This window comes from Peromyscus eremicus, chromosome 10, assembly GCF_949786415.1.
Source record: "Peromyscus eremicus chromosome 10, PerEre_H2_v1, whole genome shotgun sequence".
Taxonomy (NCBI): Eukaryota; Metazoa; Chordata; class Mammalia; order Rodentia; family Cricetidae; genus Peromyscus; species Peromyscus eremicus.
Genome location: NC_081426.1, coordinates 80,345,808 through 80,361,946, shown reverse-complemented (window position 1 = coordinate 80,361,946; position 16,139 = coordinate 80,345,808). Strand labels below are relative to the sequence as shown.

At 38.7% G+C, this 16,139-nt stretch overlaps 1 protein-coding gene across 1 annotated transcript; it reads right to left on the bottom strand.

The window, feature by feature from the left end:
* Positions 1-6,761: 6,761 nt before the first annotated feature.
* Positions 6,762-15,484, bottom strand: Npffr2 (neuropeptide FF receptor 2). Its single transcript, XM_059275882.1, has 3 exons — positions 15,154-15,484; positions 11,976-12,075; positions 6,762-7,587 (listed from the first exon to the last, which is right to left on the bottom strand). Exons 1-3 carry the CDS (start codon positions 15,482-15,484, stop codon positions 6,762-6,764), a joined length of 1,257 nt encoding a protein of 418 aa, XP_059131865.1.
* Between the last annotated feature and the right edge of the window lie 655 nt (positions 15,485-16,139).

The following is a 16,139-nucleotide window of genomic DNA, read 5'->3' as shown; positions in this document are numbered from 1 at the left end:
TTCATATACGTTTCTCTGTATCCACCTTGTCCACAACTTGACTTCATTTATTTATTGATTTGAGATGAAGTCTCACTGTGTAGCTTAGGTGGCCTGGAGATAACTATGCAGCCCATAATGAGCCTGACTCCACAGCAATCTGCCTGTTTCAGCCTTCCAAGTTTAGAATGTCAATTCCCCCTTTATCAAATGTACCCTTTCCACATCATCCTATTCTACTTTTTCCTCTAGATTCTCACTATAAATATGGCTAATAGCACTGAGAAACAACTATACCATGGCTTGCATGTCATGCTGCCTTGAACTAAGCATCATGCACATTTTGAGGATATGAGCAGAATGGAGCCAGATTAATTGGCAGAATGTAACACTAATGTCTTTTAACAGAGTTCCCAATATAGTCCTGTTCCTCTCTGAAGCGTCTTACTCACAGTCTGTCTGCATTTCCCTCAGCACTCTGGTCTTTCAAGCTCTCATCAAAATAGCCCTTTAAACTCTGTTTTCAACATTCTAGGTATTTTCTATTCCATAGCTTCTGCAGGGAACAGAGCAAGCCCTGAGTGTGTGAAGTCTTGCATGAATGTGTATTTGACATGGGCATGGCCCTTTTGAGGACTCCAAGGCTCAGACCCATGGAATATTCCACAAAGCCAGTTCTTTATACAAGCTAGGCTCAAGAGGGGTAGTATAGTTCTCCTTGAGAGTCTGAGTGTTTATGAACAGTTGGTCAGTGTGCGCAAAGACTAACAACCACTGCCTCCTACTCCTGGATGTTTGCAGCCAGAGACTGCTTGCTTACAGAGACCTCCAACACATACCTAGCCAAGTCCTGCCCCTGTGCGATATCTAACATAGTGAGGTTCCTTGTTGCAGCTGCTAGAGAACCTCACCTGATCCCAGTTTTACTGTACCTGTGTCTGTGTGTCTGTCCTCTCTTCGTCGTCCCCTCCCCCACAACAAGTCCCTAGTCAAGGTTCTAGGACCCAACCTGCATAAGACTCTACAAGCTTCAATCTGTTCTACACTCTGTCTACATACCATCTCCAAAAGCTTAAAACAATATAGAGGGTCACAAAAGTTACTCCACTTCTCAGTACTGTGTGTGTGTGTGTGTGTGTGTGTGTGTGTGTGTGTGTGTGTGACTTTTCTCATCATTGTGATTAAAGTACCCAATAGAGCATCTTAAGACAAGAAAGGCTCATTTGGCTCACAGTTCAAAAGGTTACAGTTCATCATGGCGGAAAGACTAACCTGAACTGCTTAGTCCACAGTAGCAGGACCTTGTTGCACTGCTTGTTCACACATGGTGGGTCAGGCAGCAGAGAGCATGGAGCAAGAAGCAGAAGTGGATACCATCTTCAAGGCTGCTTCCCAGTGACCTACTTCTGCTACCTGGCCTCCAGTCCTTGGACTCCCCAGACTTCATAAGACATCAAAAATAGTTTTATGGTACTAAGTATTCAAACACATGAGCCAGTGGGAAACATTAAGCATTCAAAACATAACGCATGAGATAATGTTTTCTCACCAAATTGGTAAGAAAAAGAAGTTTTCTAGAATATGCAATATTTGAGAGCATATGTGAATAGATTATCTTATACCTCAGATGGATATAAAGTGCTTCTAAAGAATTAAGCAGAATCTTACAGTGAATATTAAGATATTAAGAAGTGCATTTTAGTCAAGCAATTTCATTTCTTCTTGGTCTATTCTGAGATGCTAGAATATGTTCAGTGTTTTGAGAATTTTACATAATTACACATTTTACAAAATGAAGACTTTGGTGACATTTCCAGCCACAGAGAAGCTTAGTAAATAATGGGATGACATTGAAATTATTAAAATAATTTGGAAAACTCCTAAACAAAATGGAAACATATCTGTGACACACTAAACTAATAAAATAGCTATAAAGCATAGATCATAGAACCATATCCTTATTAATGAAAGCATGCACACAGACCCCAAAGTGGACAAAATGATTACTGCTACATGAAAGTGGGATAATTAATGGTTTTCATTTTACTTAATTTGCATTTCAGTATTACCTAACACTTCTATTAAATTCTGGGTTTCCTTCAACAATAGAAAATAAAATATGGGTTGTACATAATTAATAAACTAAAACCAAGAAGTTATTTGTAACTGTTCAATTTATTTTTTAATAAATATTTATCACGTGTCTATTGTGTGCCAAGTACTTTCTTAGGGAGTGGGAATAAAATGAAATTTGAGACAAAATCTTTGCCTTACAGTTTACTGTTTGGTAGGGGATATAGATATTACACAAGCACGTAAGTGAAATTTCAAGATATTAGAGATAATGAGATCTACTATGGAGGAAATGATCAGGTAGAGTTTGAGCTGAGTCCTGGAGGAAGAGAAGGAGCCCACATGTGAAGGGAAACAGGGAGAGTGCATCTGGCAGAAGACAGGTGGGAAATCCAGGATCTGCAAAGAACTTGGGAGAGGAAAAATGAATCAGTCAGGTTGCTGTGGGATGTTCTGTATGGCAAATGTGTTGCTGTGATTGGTCAATAAATAAAACACTTATTGGCCAGTGGCTAGGCAGGAAGTATAGGCAGGACAAGGAGGAGAATAAAGCTGGGAAGAAGAAGGCTGAGTCAGAGACACTGCCAGCCGCCACGATGACAAACAGCATGTGAAGATGCCGGTAAGCCACGAGCCACGTGGCAAGGTATAGATTTATGGAAATGGATTAATTTAAGCTGTAAGAACAGTTAGCAAGAAGCCTGCCATGGCCATACAGTTTGTAACCAATATAAGTCTCTGTGTTTACTTGGTCGGATCTGAGCGGCTGTGGGACTGGCAGGTGAAAGAGATTTGTCCTGACTGTGGGCCAGGCAGGAAAACTCTAGCTACATCAGGTGGCCAAGGTGACAGATTGAGTGGTGGTTTCAGAGGATGTCAAGAAGTTGGTCAGGACAGAAAAAGCAAAGACATGCAAGTGTTAGTAAACACTCTGGTTTTTCTTCCAAGTTAAAAGCAACAATAATAATCAAAAATAAACTGTGATGTTTCTGATGCAACGAAGTGATATTTTCTGCCTGTTGCTGAGGACTCATATGCCTAAAGCACAAAAGATGCATAAAAAGAAAAGAAAAGACAAAACAAGCTGGAGAAGTGGTCAAAGAATTAGAAGAAGTATAAATTAGTTAGAAACAAAGAACAGTGTACTAGCTAGTAAGCAAAACAGTAAATTCAAATGCATTTTCATTTCTTAGAGTAGCAAAGTTCAAGAAAGACATTGAGTATGGTGTGAGGCTACTCTGAGACAGTCAGCTGCAAAGTGTGGGCTGTGCATTGACAACTTCGTGAAAAAGCAATAGTAGAAGCCGAAAGTGTTTCAAAATAGTCTGTCTCATTACTTTTTGTATTGTAGCTGTCTGTTCTATCATTCCTTGTCTTCTGAAAGTGTTTTGCTACTGATGGAGATGAGCTGTAAGGTGCTGATCTTAGGGCTGGATAGAATAAGTCTTTAAGCCAGTGGTTCTCCTTCATAAAAAGACATGCAATTTATTCTTTTCTTTGTACCAGCTGTATTTCTCAAAAATTAAAATAAAAGATATTAACTTTACAGTCAGAAAAACAGCTATTGAAAAAGTAGTTATAGATGAGTCCAAAACAAGCTCACTATAAAACAAGATGATAACACTGGGAGAAAATGTTAAAATAGTTTTTGAATTATGTACATTGACTTCCCAACCTTTTTTTTCTTTTTATAACTTTTAAGTCTTAAGATTTTAGGGACATGAGTTAAGAGCACTTACTATTCTTTCAGTGAACCCAAGTTTGGTTCCTATCACCAACATCAGGTAGTTCACAACCACATATTAACTCAAACTTCAGGGGATCTGACACCCTCCTTTGGTCTCCTCCATGCAGGCACCTATATACATGTGGCATAACCCTCCTACAGATATTGAAGCATATGCATTAAAAAAAATTGGGAAAACCAGCTTCTATGGACTTGGTTCTGCCTTCCAAAAAATGAGGACCACATATACTTCAGAGTACTTTTGTGAGGCTTAAAGAACATTTTGAAAATCACTTTACATGGTGTTAAGATTATGATATTATTATGTTATAGTACTATAACTACAGTACAATCAAAATATCAACATTTCCTTATACTAAATGTTAATCACTTTTCATTTTATGATCTTGTCTCTCCCATCACGTGATATTCACAGAATAGCAAATGCATAAGCCCACTGTGATTCTAGTCTTGTAAATGAGACAATTTAGCTATGGGAAATATATTTGTCCAAAGTCTTACCCTAGCAGGTAGGTGCTCAATTTTCTATGATTCCATAACCCTAATGCTAAGTACACATGTTTGGACATTTTAGTGTTCTCCATCCTTCCCTTTGTTGTTCCAGTTTATTAAAAACAAAACCTCTTATCTGTGCATCATCAATGTGCTGGAATGATGATGGAGTTGTCTACACTAAGAATGTAGACGGGCTTCTTGAGGGGACTTCTTTGAACAGATGTTCAAGAATGCTAACACAGGAAGTTAAAAAAGAAAAAAAAACAGTAAATAAAAAGCACGAACAATCTAGGCTGAGCATCTTAGTTTGATAAGAGTTTAAAAATAATTTTTGTCAAAGATACAAAGAGCTGATACGGGGCAGGCCTTGGCTAGCCTGGGGCCTGTACATGTTTTAATGGAGCTTCCAAAACCATTTTACACTGGAGAACAAATTCACTATCTACTTAAGGAAGATGATTCTGCCGACTATAGAAAGAGCTAAAAGCATCAAGACCATGGCAGGACACGATCCAGCAATGAGTACCACAAGCATTAAGAAAGAAGCAGTAAGGGGACATGGCTGGTGGAACGTAGGAAGAAAGGAGCTGAGGACTTTGAGAGAGTTCTGAGAACTGGTCAAATGTCTATCCAGGTCACAATGCCATAAGAAAGTTACAGTCTCTAGTGAATAATTCGTAATGTCCAATTTCACTAACTATAAGCAGAAGTTCAAGAAATCAAGACAATAGGGAGGAATTCCTAACCTAAAGGTTCACATAGCTGTGCACCCTGATGGCAGGAAGGAGCATATCATAACTCAGTTCAGATCGAACCTCAATAATTAACTCTTGCCGGCCTGTTGGAAACCTTTCAGCTTGAACTGCAGCAATGACTTCAAGAACATGGGATCTCAATATCCAGGATTTATTCTTATCTGCCAAATAAAGTATTTTGTTGTAATGTTCAACTTTCTGGGAACTCAAGATAAACTTAGCACTTAAAATCACTACACTGCATAATGGTAACAGGGGGTTATCAATTCTCTTTTATACCTTAGTGCTAACTTACTAAACTATGAATGATATATTTAAATATTGGTTCCAGTAGGAAGTGTGGAAAAGAATCCTTGCTCTGTCTATAGGTCAGGGAACTCTTAGGATGATGGCCCAGCAGCTCTGATGTCACTCTTTCAAAGAGAAGGAAGACATGGCACTCCCTGACATCTGCTGCACTATGTAAGAATTTCTTCTATTGCTTGGCTGTTCTGTCAAAATGAAGATCTCAAACCACGAAAATACGAAAAAGTCAACAGTAATTTTTTTTAAGAACTTTCTTAGATGTATTTAACTTTTATGTGTATAAGTATTTTGCCTGTGTGTGTGTATCTGCCCCACATTTGTGCCTGGTAGCTGCAGAAGTCTAAAGAGGATTCAGGTAATTTAAGTTGTGGGTGGTTGTGAACCACCATGTTAGTGATGGAGTCCATCAACAAGATCTATAAATGGTCTTAACCATTGAGTCATCTCTCCAGCCCCAGCAGTAACTTCTATGGACTACTATGATTTCTCTAACTTTGTAATTTTCAAAAGAAAAAAAACCTTTAAATTGAAAGTAATCTGTGTTCCCTTCCCTGGTATTGCAGTTCTAACACATAAAGTGAAGTGACCAGGGACATTATTGCTGATGGACCTGCAATATCTTTCTTCAAGAGTAACCCAGATTAATTGACAGCAATGAGAAATCAGTAGCAAAGGCCTCAGATAATCCAATATTTTTTCTTAAAAGACTAAACCCATTTAAAAATCAGAGCACATTAGTAAGTCTAAAATTTCAAATACAAAATCAACTGGAGAATTGACAAAATGTACTTTCATGCACAGTGCATTTTTATCACAATTTAGTAGATATGTGTTCTTCTAGATCAGTGGTTCTTAACTTTCCTAAGTTTTCAACCCTTTAATAGAGTTCCTCATGTTGTGGTGACCCCCAACCATAAAATGTTGTTGCTACTTCATTTGCTACTATTTTGAATGGTAATGTAAATATCTGTGTTTTCTGATGGTCTCAGGCAACCCCTGTAAAAGGGTCATTTGACTCCCCCAAAGGGGTTGCAGCCCATAGGTTGAGGACCATAGTTCTAGACAGATAGATGACAGAGGGCAGAAGAAAAGATGAATGGATAGACAGACAGACTAAATGAAAGACTCACAAAACAAACACATTTGATTTTCTTGGCTCGCATAAAACAAATGGTTAAAGTGGAAATTTTCAGATGGTGAAAAATTTCAGGCAAATATGAAAGTCACTGAATATTTCATGTTACATAAGACTGGTTAGGAAGGCCATTTTTATACCTTCAGATTTTTCACAAAATGGGCTTTCACCAGAATATTAGAAATACAAAGCCACACTAAGCAGCAGTATTTAAAGACATATCCATACTCATATACTACATAACACTGTCCCTCTCAGCCCTGCGCTCTTTTTAAACCTCAGTACTATTAGTAGCTTCTCTCATTTCTTCCACCAGGGATTCCTGTGTGGGATTTTCAGCACTTTTTCCACACATCAAATGTTCCCCAGCTAGGTTTTGAGATGCAGGTTCCTGGACCAGCAGGCCAGATGTGTTTATGACCATGTTGCTTTTAGCTCTTAGGACATAGGCTTCCTGGGGTTTGGTTTTCTTTTGGCAGATCTGGAACGCATCTTGGAAACCACTGCGAAAATTTTCGTTAAAGAAACCGTAAATGATGGGGTTGACACTGCTGTTGCAAAAGGCAAGCCAGTGGGCGAAGGGGTAGATGTAGATGTTGATGACACGCAGTTTGTTAGGAGACAGGTCAGCATAGTCCGAGAGCATCATCAGGGTCCATAGGGGCAGCCAGGAAAGCATAAAAAGGAGGGCCACAGTCAACAGCATCTTGATGACCTTCTGTTTCTTCTTGGACACATGCCACTGCTCCTGGCGCTGCTTTCCGGAGCAATTTGCTGAAGTCTTGAAGAGGGAAGCCCCAATCCGTGCATACATGACAACAATGAGGGACAGCGGAGCCAGGTAGATGGTGGCAAATAGCACAGTCGTGTAGATCCTCCTCATTTCCTGGTTTGGCCAGTCCTCCCGACACCAGTAGACTGTGCTGGTTTTATTGTGGGAGCTGAGTCTCACACGGTAGTATTTTTCTTCTTGTACGTGTAACATTACTGCAGATGGAGACATAATGGCGATGGCCAGACCCCAGATGATCACAATAGTGACAAATGCTGTCTTGATAGTGAGCTTTGGCTTAAAAGGGTAGACCACACACCGGAATCTGCAATGAGAGGCGAAGATCAATGAGGCACTGCCTCAACTTCCAAACCTGATGCAAACAAGTGTGAGAGCATCCACCTATATTTCCCTCAAAAACACCCCAAGTTAGCACCTGGGGTAATGCAGCATGCATTGCCAATTTATATAACTGACAGAAGATATGTTTTAATTCAAAGTAAATGAATGAAGCAGATCAGATGCTATTAATGAGAAAATGCTATTATGGTGCTAATGGTATTACATCAGAATATACCAAATACGGTCCCTTAGAACTCTGCTGTAGAGTTAGTCCCGTGGGCTTACATCAGCTGTTCCTTTAAGCATGATGAATTAAAGTATGAAGATTAGGATTTAGGAAAGGTCACAATCTTGCTTATTGTTATTCATGATTTCAATCCAAGCAGTTGGACTCCAGAACGGTAGGTTCAGTAGACAACCAGTTCTACTGTGCTGCAGGAGACGTTCAGCAGCAGCAATCATAATCCATTTTTCCCCGGGTTCTTAATGTTCCTAATATATCGTTCATGTGCTTGGCCATGGAATGTGTTCTGGCTACTAGACATTAACAGGCATGCACATCAAGGCTATCCTTTTGGATGCTTTTTCTGAAAATGCAGCTTCCAGGTTCCAAGAAACTTGAATTAGATGAAAAGTACATTGGGAAAGGCCCTGGGGAACATCAGGCTGGCCATCTTAGACACATCAGTCTCAATTTAATTCACAGGGTAACACTGCAGCATGAATGGTCTAGGGAGCAGAAGACTGAGAGAGGTGCTCTCTCAGCCCACAGACTCACAAGAGGAATAAATTATCGTTTCTTATACCAAAGGTGCTTTTAGCTATTTCACAACTATGCAGGTCCATGAAGCACCATTATAAGTTCTGATAAAGACCCTTCTATATCCTCTGTTGAGCATGGCAATTCAAAATCTGTTGAGAAACTTTACCACTTTTGTTATTGTGACTTTTGTTATTGTCATATATATATATGTATATATGTATATTACAAATAATTATGTATGTGCTATTAAGCAGCTCTATGATTTTAGGTATGATCACCTACTTAAAACATTATTTTTTTGTTTTTGTGATTATTCTAAAGCAGATTTTATTGCTGGGAACTTTATGAACCAATCTGCCAAGCAAGATGTGTTCACTGGTAAAACGGTGTCACAACTGTTACGGGGGAAACCAGTTCCTCTCTGGGACTGACTCTGAGGTCTGCTCCACAAGAGGAAACCCATGCCTACTGCTGTAAACCAAGTCAAAAACCCTGATTAAAGAGGTCACAGGCCCAAGGAAGGAACCTATTACTGATCCTTAGCTTAAGTGAAACAGCGTCAAACTTCCTTCTGAATATCTTTGTTTACACCCACAGACAAAGGCTATGCTCAGCCGTAACCAGAGAATCCCCTCTTCAATGGATGTTGATGAAAGCAGAGAGCCATAAGATGCTGAGAATAATGGATGGTTGAAGACTCAGACCTAAACAAGACTGTAGCATGAATTTTAAAAGGTCTTATTAATAAAAACAAACCCGGAGCCAGGCATTGGGGTGAATGCTAGAAGATCAGAGAAGCAGAACAGGCCACAGCTACCTCACCTTGCCAATTCCTCAGCTGATCCTGTTTCCTCAGGCTGGATACCTTTCAGCTGAGCTGTGCTGCTCAAAAGCCTAAAAGCTTAACCAGCATCTAGTTCCTCATCCTCATGCCTTAAATACCTTTCTGCTATCTGCCATCACTTCCTGGGATTAAAGGCATGTGTCACCACGCCTAGCTGTTTCTAGTGTGGCCTTGAATTCACAGAGATCCACGTGGATCTCTGCCTCTGGAATGCTAGGATTAAAGGCATGTGTGCCACTATTTTCTGGCCTCTATATCTAGTGGCTGTTCTGTTCTCTGACCCCAGATAAGTTTATTAGGGTGCACAATATTTTGGGGAACACAATACCACCACACAAGACATTTGTTCCATCCCCCTTAAGACTCAGTGAAAGTGAAGAATAGGAAGAATACGAGACAAAACAGGGAGAAGAGCTGTGAAATGCCATCTTCAAAGCATGATATGGCCACAGCAATCATCAACTCACAGTTGCTGTGCCTAGTAGTCCTGGGTCTGTACAAGTGCAGCCCATCCACAACAGTCAGCTGTGAATGGTGAAGGGGCTTATGAGGCCATATCAGTCACTGCTGAACTATTAGCTACTAACAGATTCTGGGAGATAGGCAAGTCGGTATCTACTTATATAGCCTCTAGTGAGCCCACACGGCTCTAATAGATAGTTCCAAAGCCATGGTCGCATCAACAGCCTCATTAAACGCTGTGTGACACAGAACAAAATAGGAAGTCATAAGTATTGGAAAGAGATTGGTAGGAAAGAAGGGACTGTGGTAGTAGTGGGAGCAGAGATAAGAGAGGCTGTGGGACAGAGTCATCAGAATGAACAATATACATGTAGGCAATTGCCGAAGATTATAATTTATTAATAAAATAAGAATGATAATTTAATATTATATGTATTACTGGTACAATCTCTGAATAATTAAAAATGAAATGAATGAAACTAAAGTGATAACGATGAAGAAAAACTCAAACATATGAAGCCTTAGTTAGGGTTTCTATTGCCATGATAAAGATGATGACCAAGACAGGGTGTGGTGGCACATGCCTTTAATCCCAGCACTCAAAAGGATGGTGGATCTATGAGTTTGAGACCAGCCTGGCCTACACAGTGAATTCCAATCCAGCCAAGGATACCTACTGAAACCCTGTTTCAAAAGACAAAACACAGCAAACAAAAATTTCACAAGCAAAATCAATTTGGGAGGAAAGGGTTTATTTCAGCATATAATTCTCAAGTCACACTTTACTGAAGGAACTCAGGACAAGAACCCTGGAGGCAGAGGCCAAGGAAGAGTGCTACTTACTGGCTTGCTCAATTTGTTTTCTTATTCATCCCAGGACCACCTACTCAGGGAAAGTACCACCCACAATGACCTGGACCCTCTCACATCAATTATTAATCAAGAAAATGCCCCCACAGACTTGCCTACATGCTGATCTTATGGAGGCATTTTTATTTTCAGTTGATATTTTTTTTCCTCTCAGATGACTCTAGCTTGTGTAAAGTTGACTAAACACTAGACAGGACATGTCTAACACACAAACTAAAACTCAACAACCTGATGCAGATCAAGGCATTCATGCCACATGAAGAATAAAACGACTTTACATTTATTTATTGATTAACCTCATTAAATTTTCAAACATAAAAAGTAGAAGAAAATGCATGATGTCCTTTGTTGTTGCTCCCTAGACCTGACAAACGTCCTTCTCAACTCTACACCATGCTATCTTAAACACATTTCAGATGCAGCTGCGTTCCTCTTGGCAGCCAGCCATACGCATTCATTTGCCTCTTTGCAGAGACATTCGGAGGTTGCTAGCCATTTCTCCTGTATATGCAATTCTGCACTTTTCAGCATTTGCCTGCATCTGGAACGTTTTAGATTTCACATTGTGACACCATATCGTGCGTGTCATTATGCAATCTCTCTCCAGTTTATGTTTTTTTGAATGTATATATGTTGGCTTATGCTGCCCTGCTTCATTCATTTGAAATCTCTCTAACATTACCCACTGAAAAAAAGCATTGTTGGTTGATTTTAATCTCATTTACTTTCTAAAATGTAGAGGATCAATGTTTATTTTTAACTTTTTTTCAAGTGTCATATCAGAAACATTGCTCAAAGCATGTAAGGACACCTAAGTACCAAATGTGAAATGAAAACAAACATTTTAAGCTTAAGATTGAAGCAGAAATACAAATGATAGTATAGCTTTTGTTCACAGTAAAGAGTTCTAATTACTATGTAATGTTCACTTACAGGACATCTTTGTATTTAATGTGTTTCTTTAAAGTGTGATGTATATTTCGAGTGAGCACACACACAAAAACCATGTATCTTTTACCCAAAAGTGATGTGGTTTATCACTTCAAACATTGAGGGTCCGACTGGCCTTGTTATGTGGTTATTGCAAAGAAGAACAATGTCTCAATGATTCTAAAATTAAATATCTCAGTTCATATTCCCAAGCTGTAACTGCGTGGGAAATACTAACACTTTAAGATCTGAGTAAATACATGTAATTACATGCTAAGTAATCTGTTATAAATCTTCAGTGAACCAACAATTTTGTGGTAGGACTCTGTATTATAGTAATATAAACAGGTAGATAGTTATATCAGTATATTATGTATTATATATACATGTATACACATATATATGAATATCAGTATATTCAGTATCATTTAATAGCAGCGACAAGATGTAGAAACTTGGTAAATCAACACTTTCTGAAACTCAGGGTTTGGAGCTGACTTACCTGTCCACGGCTATGGCAACCAAGGTAAAGACTGAAGCGGAGACTGATATTCCCTGCACCAGCCCACTGATCTTGCACATGCTGCTTCCAAATGGCCATCCTGGGTGGGAAATGGAACAGTCTTTTGAGAAGATTATTTTGCCACACTCTATTGCAAATAAGAACAAAGTGGCAAGAAATGAGGGCAGCCATGGAACAGCATCTCCTGGTGCTTTTGGTAATTTCTCCAAACAGAGTGATTCATCAGTGCAGTATTCACAATGCAAAACTAACCCAGTAACAATTACATCTGAGACACTCTAGGAAGTACTTCACACTTGCCTCTGTTTAGTCCCCTGGGGAAGATTTGAATATGTGTTATAACTCACGGTGTCTCCGGATAAGGTAAAAACCAAATATACACCTTGCCCCAGCCGGTTATGAGCATCATAAGATTTAAACTCAGCTAAGTTTCCTGAGTGGAAACCACTAAACCTTACATTGAGATGCTCTAAGCGAATACAGCAGCCAGAAAAATAATTTTGTAGTTTGGAAATACACCCCCAAAATTGTGAGGAACTGAGAATTACATCTGAAACAAATACATACAGTATGCAATTTACATAATAGTGATGTCTAGAATAAAGACTCCTATACATTAATGGAAATAACAGAGTTCCTTACCTAGACCTTGGTGACTAGAGAAATAAACAAAACTATCAGAGCAGTAAGACCTTCCAAAAATTCATTTTCAGTTAAAAAAAAAAAGCTTCTCCTACGAACAAATACTCTAGACATGTTTTTTGGATTTTAATTATTGTTAAAAAATCCTGTAGTTTCTTTTCTAAAGAACAAACTACTCATATGTAATTTCTATTAGCCTAAATACCGTAATCGAGTCTATTTTTAACAGGCATCCCTACTTAGATTTGCCTTTTCTCTTTGCTTTCTGAGACAGAGCTTTGCTATGGTGTTTAGATCGGCCTCAAACTTGGGATTTCTCCATCTGAGCCTCCCAGGCAGTCTAGATTATAAAATATATTCCCCAGTGAGTCTATTAAACACATAAGACTTCACACTAAAAAACAAACCAAAAATGGTTCTTCATGCTAGAAAGCCTCAAACCCAAAATAAAGCAATACAAGAAAGGATTGTGTAATAGAAAATTCACATAGAAATAGAATAAACAAGTTACCAGTAATGTCCAAAATATAGGATAATGGTAAAGAAACATACAGAAAATTAACAAAAATAGGACACATAATTTAAAACAATGAAAATGAAGAACTCAAGATGAAAGTTGAGAAAATCCTTCTCTGCCCCACAGTGTTGGGGATTGAGCCCAGGACCCTGTATAACCTAGGTAATCATTCTGACCATGAACTATATAGTTAGTCCTTGGATTTTTTTAAAAAAATATTTATTATAATTTTAAAATTATGTGCATGTATGTGTCTGTATATAGGTATATACAGGTGAGTTCAGGTGCCCACAGAGGCCAGAAGACGGCATCAAATTCACTAGAAGCTAAAGTTATAAGTGGTTTTGAGTCAACCAACATGGGTGCTGGGGTCTAAATCTAGGTCATTATGAACTGCTCTTAAGCATCAAGCAATCTGTCTAGTCCCAAACCCATGGATTTTGAAGATAGTGTCTATATGTTGACCATGCTGAACTTTAACTTGCAATCCTCCTGCCTGGATCTCCAAAGTGCTGATATTATATTATAGGTATATACCTCCATGCCTTTAGCATGCGTGCGTACGCACGCGCACACACACACACACACACACACACACACACACACACACACACACACATTTGAAGAATAGAATAATAAGAAGCATAAATTGAATGAGAAACAATGAAAAGGGACATCCTGACCTCCTACATGTGATTAACACAGGCAAAACAAGGGAAAAGACTTGGCCGAGAAAATTCTCCAGGATGAAGCACATTGATTTTCAGATTAAAAGGAGTACTTTGCATCCAGTGCAATAAATAAACCACAGAAAACCAACTTCCAGCCCTAATTTCATAAAATTCAGAACACTGGGGGAATAAAGAAAACTCAAAAAGCTTTTAGGAAGAAAAATACACAACTCAAATAAAAGACAGCAAGAGTCAAAAATGTTCAACAGTAACTCAACATTTCTCAGAAGCAACAGGAAAGTGATCCCTTTAAAATTCTGAGAGGAAAATTTTCCAACCCAGAACTGTTCACATAGCTAACTATAATTGTGAGAGTGAAACAAAGACATTTAGAGACACGTAAATTCTCAGAAATGTTTCATCATGATGTGCTATTTCTTGGGAAGGAGTAAAGCAGAAAGAATACGTGCTATCAGAAAACAGAGGGATAAATACAAAGAGAAGTGGAGAAGATTGCCAGTGGGGAGACAGCTAACAGTCACTGAGCGATTCCCATCATGGCCAGTGGAAGAGGTGAAGGGTGTGATGCATGCTTGTGTTTATGTGGTATAAGTGGATTACTGAAATGGAATTTCTGCCTTATGCAGTTTAGAAAACACAAAATGGAATGAATTGCATGTTTCTTAGATATATGGTCATAATTATCAAAAATAAAGACATGAAATGCTGTAAGTGGCTGCCTATTGGAAAACAAAAGCAAGGGTACAGTGGCGTGATTTATGTGCAAAATATTAATCATCTAATTCAAAATAATGATGTCAGGAAACTGAGCATCATGAGAGGATAGGAGCTTTGAAATAGCTGGCACTACTGCAGAGAACTTCAATATGTTGCAATTATTTCATTGTTTTTCTTATATTGGTAGGAACGTGAACATCTCAAGTGTTGTTCCTCAACTAGTACAATATTAAACCAACACTCTGAATGAAAGCCCTACTTGGAAGAGGGACTACACTGTCCCTGCACCTCTAGACCATGTAAGGTGGTATAAAGAAATAGTGACATGGACCCAGAAGTATGGGAGAGAAGTTCTTGTTCCCAAACCATACATCTATTTGATCATTACATGTTTTGTTTAGAATGTTAACAAGATCTTCATCTTGTGAAGATATCTTCACCTGGAACACGTCAGGGCACTCAATAAGCATGTGTAAATGAATGAATGAATGAATGAATGAATGAATGAATGAGTGATTCTGCTCTGACTCTGAGCATATGTGGAAGCATTTTCTGAGGGCATCTTTATACTGCACACAACTCAACATACCTGCTATGATGTTGTCCAGCAATGTGATAGGCATGCAGAATATTCCAACCAGCAAATCACTTATTGCCAGGTTTAAGATGAAGAAATTAGTGACAGTGTGCATGTGTTTGTTCCTTATTACAATAAAGCAAACTACAGTATTTCCCACCATGCACAGGAAAAAAATCAGGAAGTAGGAACTAATGAAGATCGCTGCCACTTGAGGCTGGTGAAGATAATAGTTCACATAGGTGATGTTGATATCCGAGTACCAGGGTTGCTGTGTGTCATTGCTACTCCAGGTGTGATTCCAGTTTTCCGAAGAGTTTGAGTCCCATTTCCTGCTCATCATGGACCTTAACAAAGGAGAGGTAGAGAAGAGAAGATTAATGAGAGAGAATTAATTCTACATTGGTAGAATGTAACTTCTACATAACTTTCTGGGTATTTTTTCAACATTATTGAATTTGAATGAGCTCTCAGTTATCCACCAGTTTTACATGAAAGTGAATTATAAACGAAGCATTCATCATATTAGGATTTCAACTGGAAGCATTTGAAATTATCCTTTTGTGCCATTCACAACAATCAGTACAATTGATTCCCTGATGTTCTTGTAAGACAGGGGTGTATCAGCAGAGCCTCCAGCCTGTCTAATAATCTGACAAGGGATTATTTCTATGGGTGTTTGGAAGATGCAGACCCACCTCTGTATTCAAATTATCAGGCAAATTTTTCAAATTATACTATTGTATTCAACTTTTAAGAATAATGTTAGAAAATTTAAATTGGTAGATATCAATTTAAGTGGACCAACCACTGAGTTGGCAAGACCATACTCTGAAACACTTTGGGGCAATTAGTGACTTCACAATCTCTCCTGGACCTTTGCCAAGTATACTTGTGTTACATATCTGGTGAAGTCGTTATTCATCTCTTCACTGAGCTTTGTTGTAGATGACACTTCTGCATGAAGTCACTGAATAGGTGAGATACTGTTGGTCTAT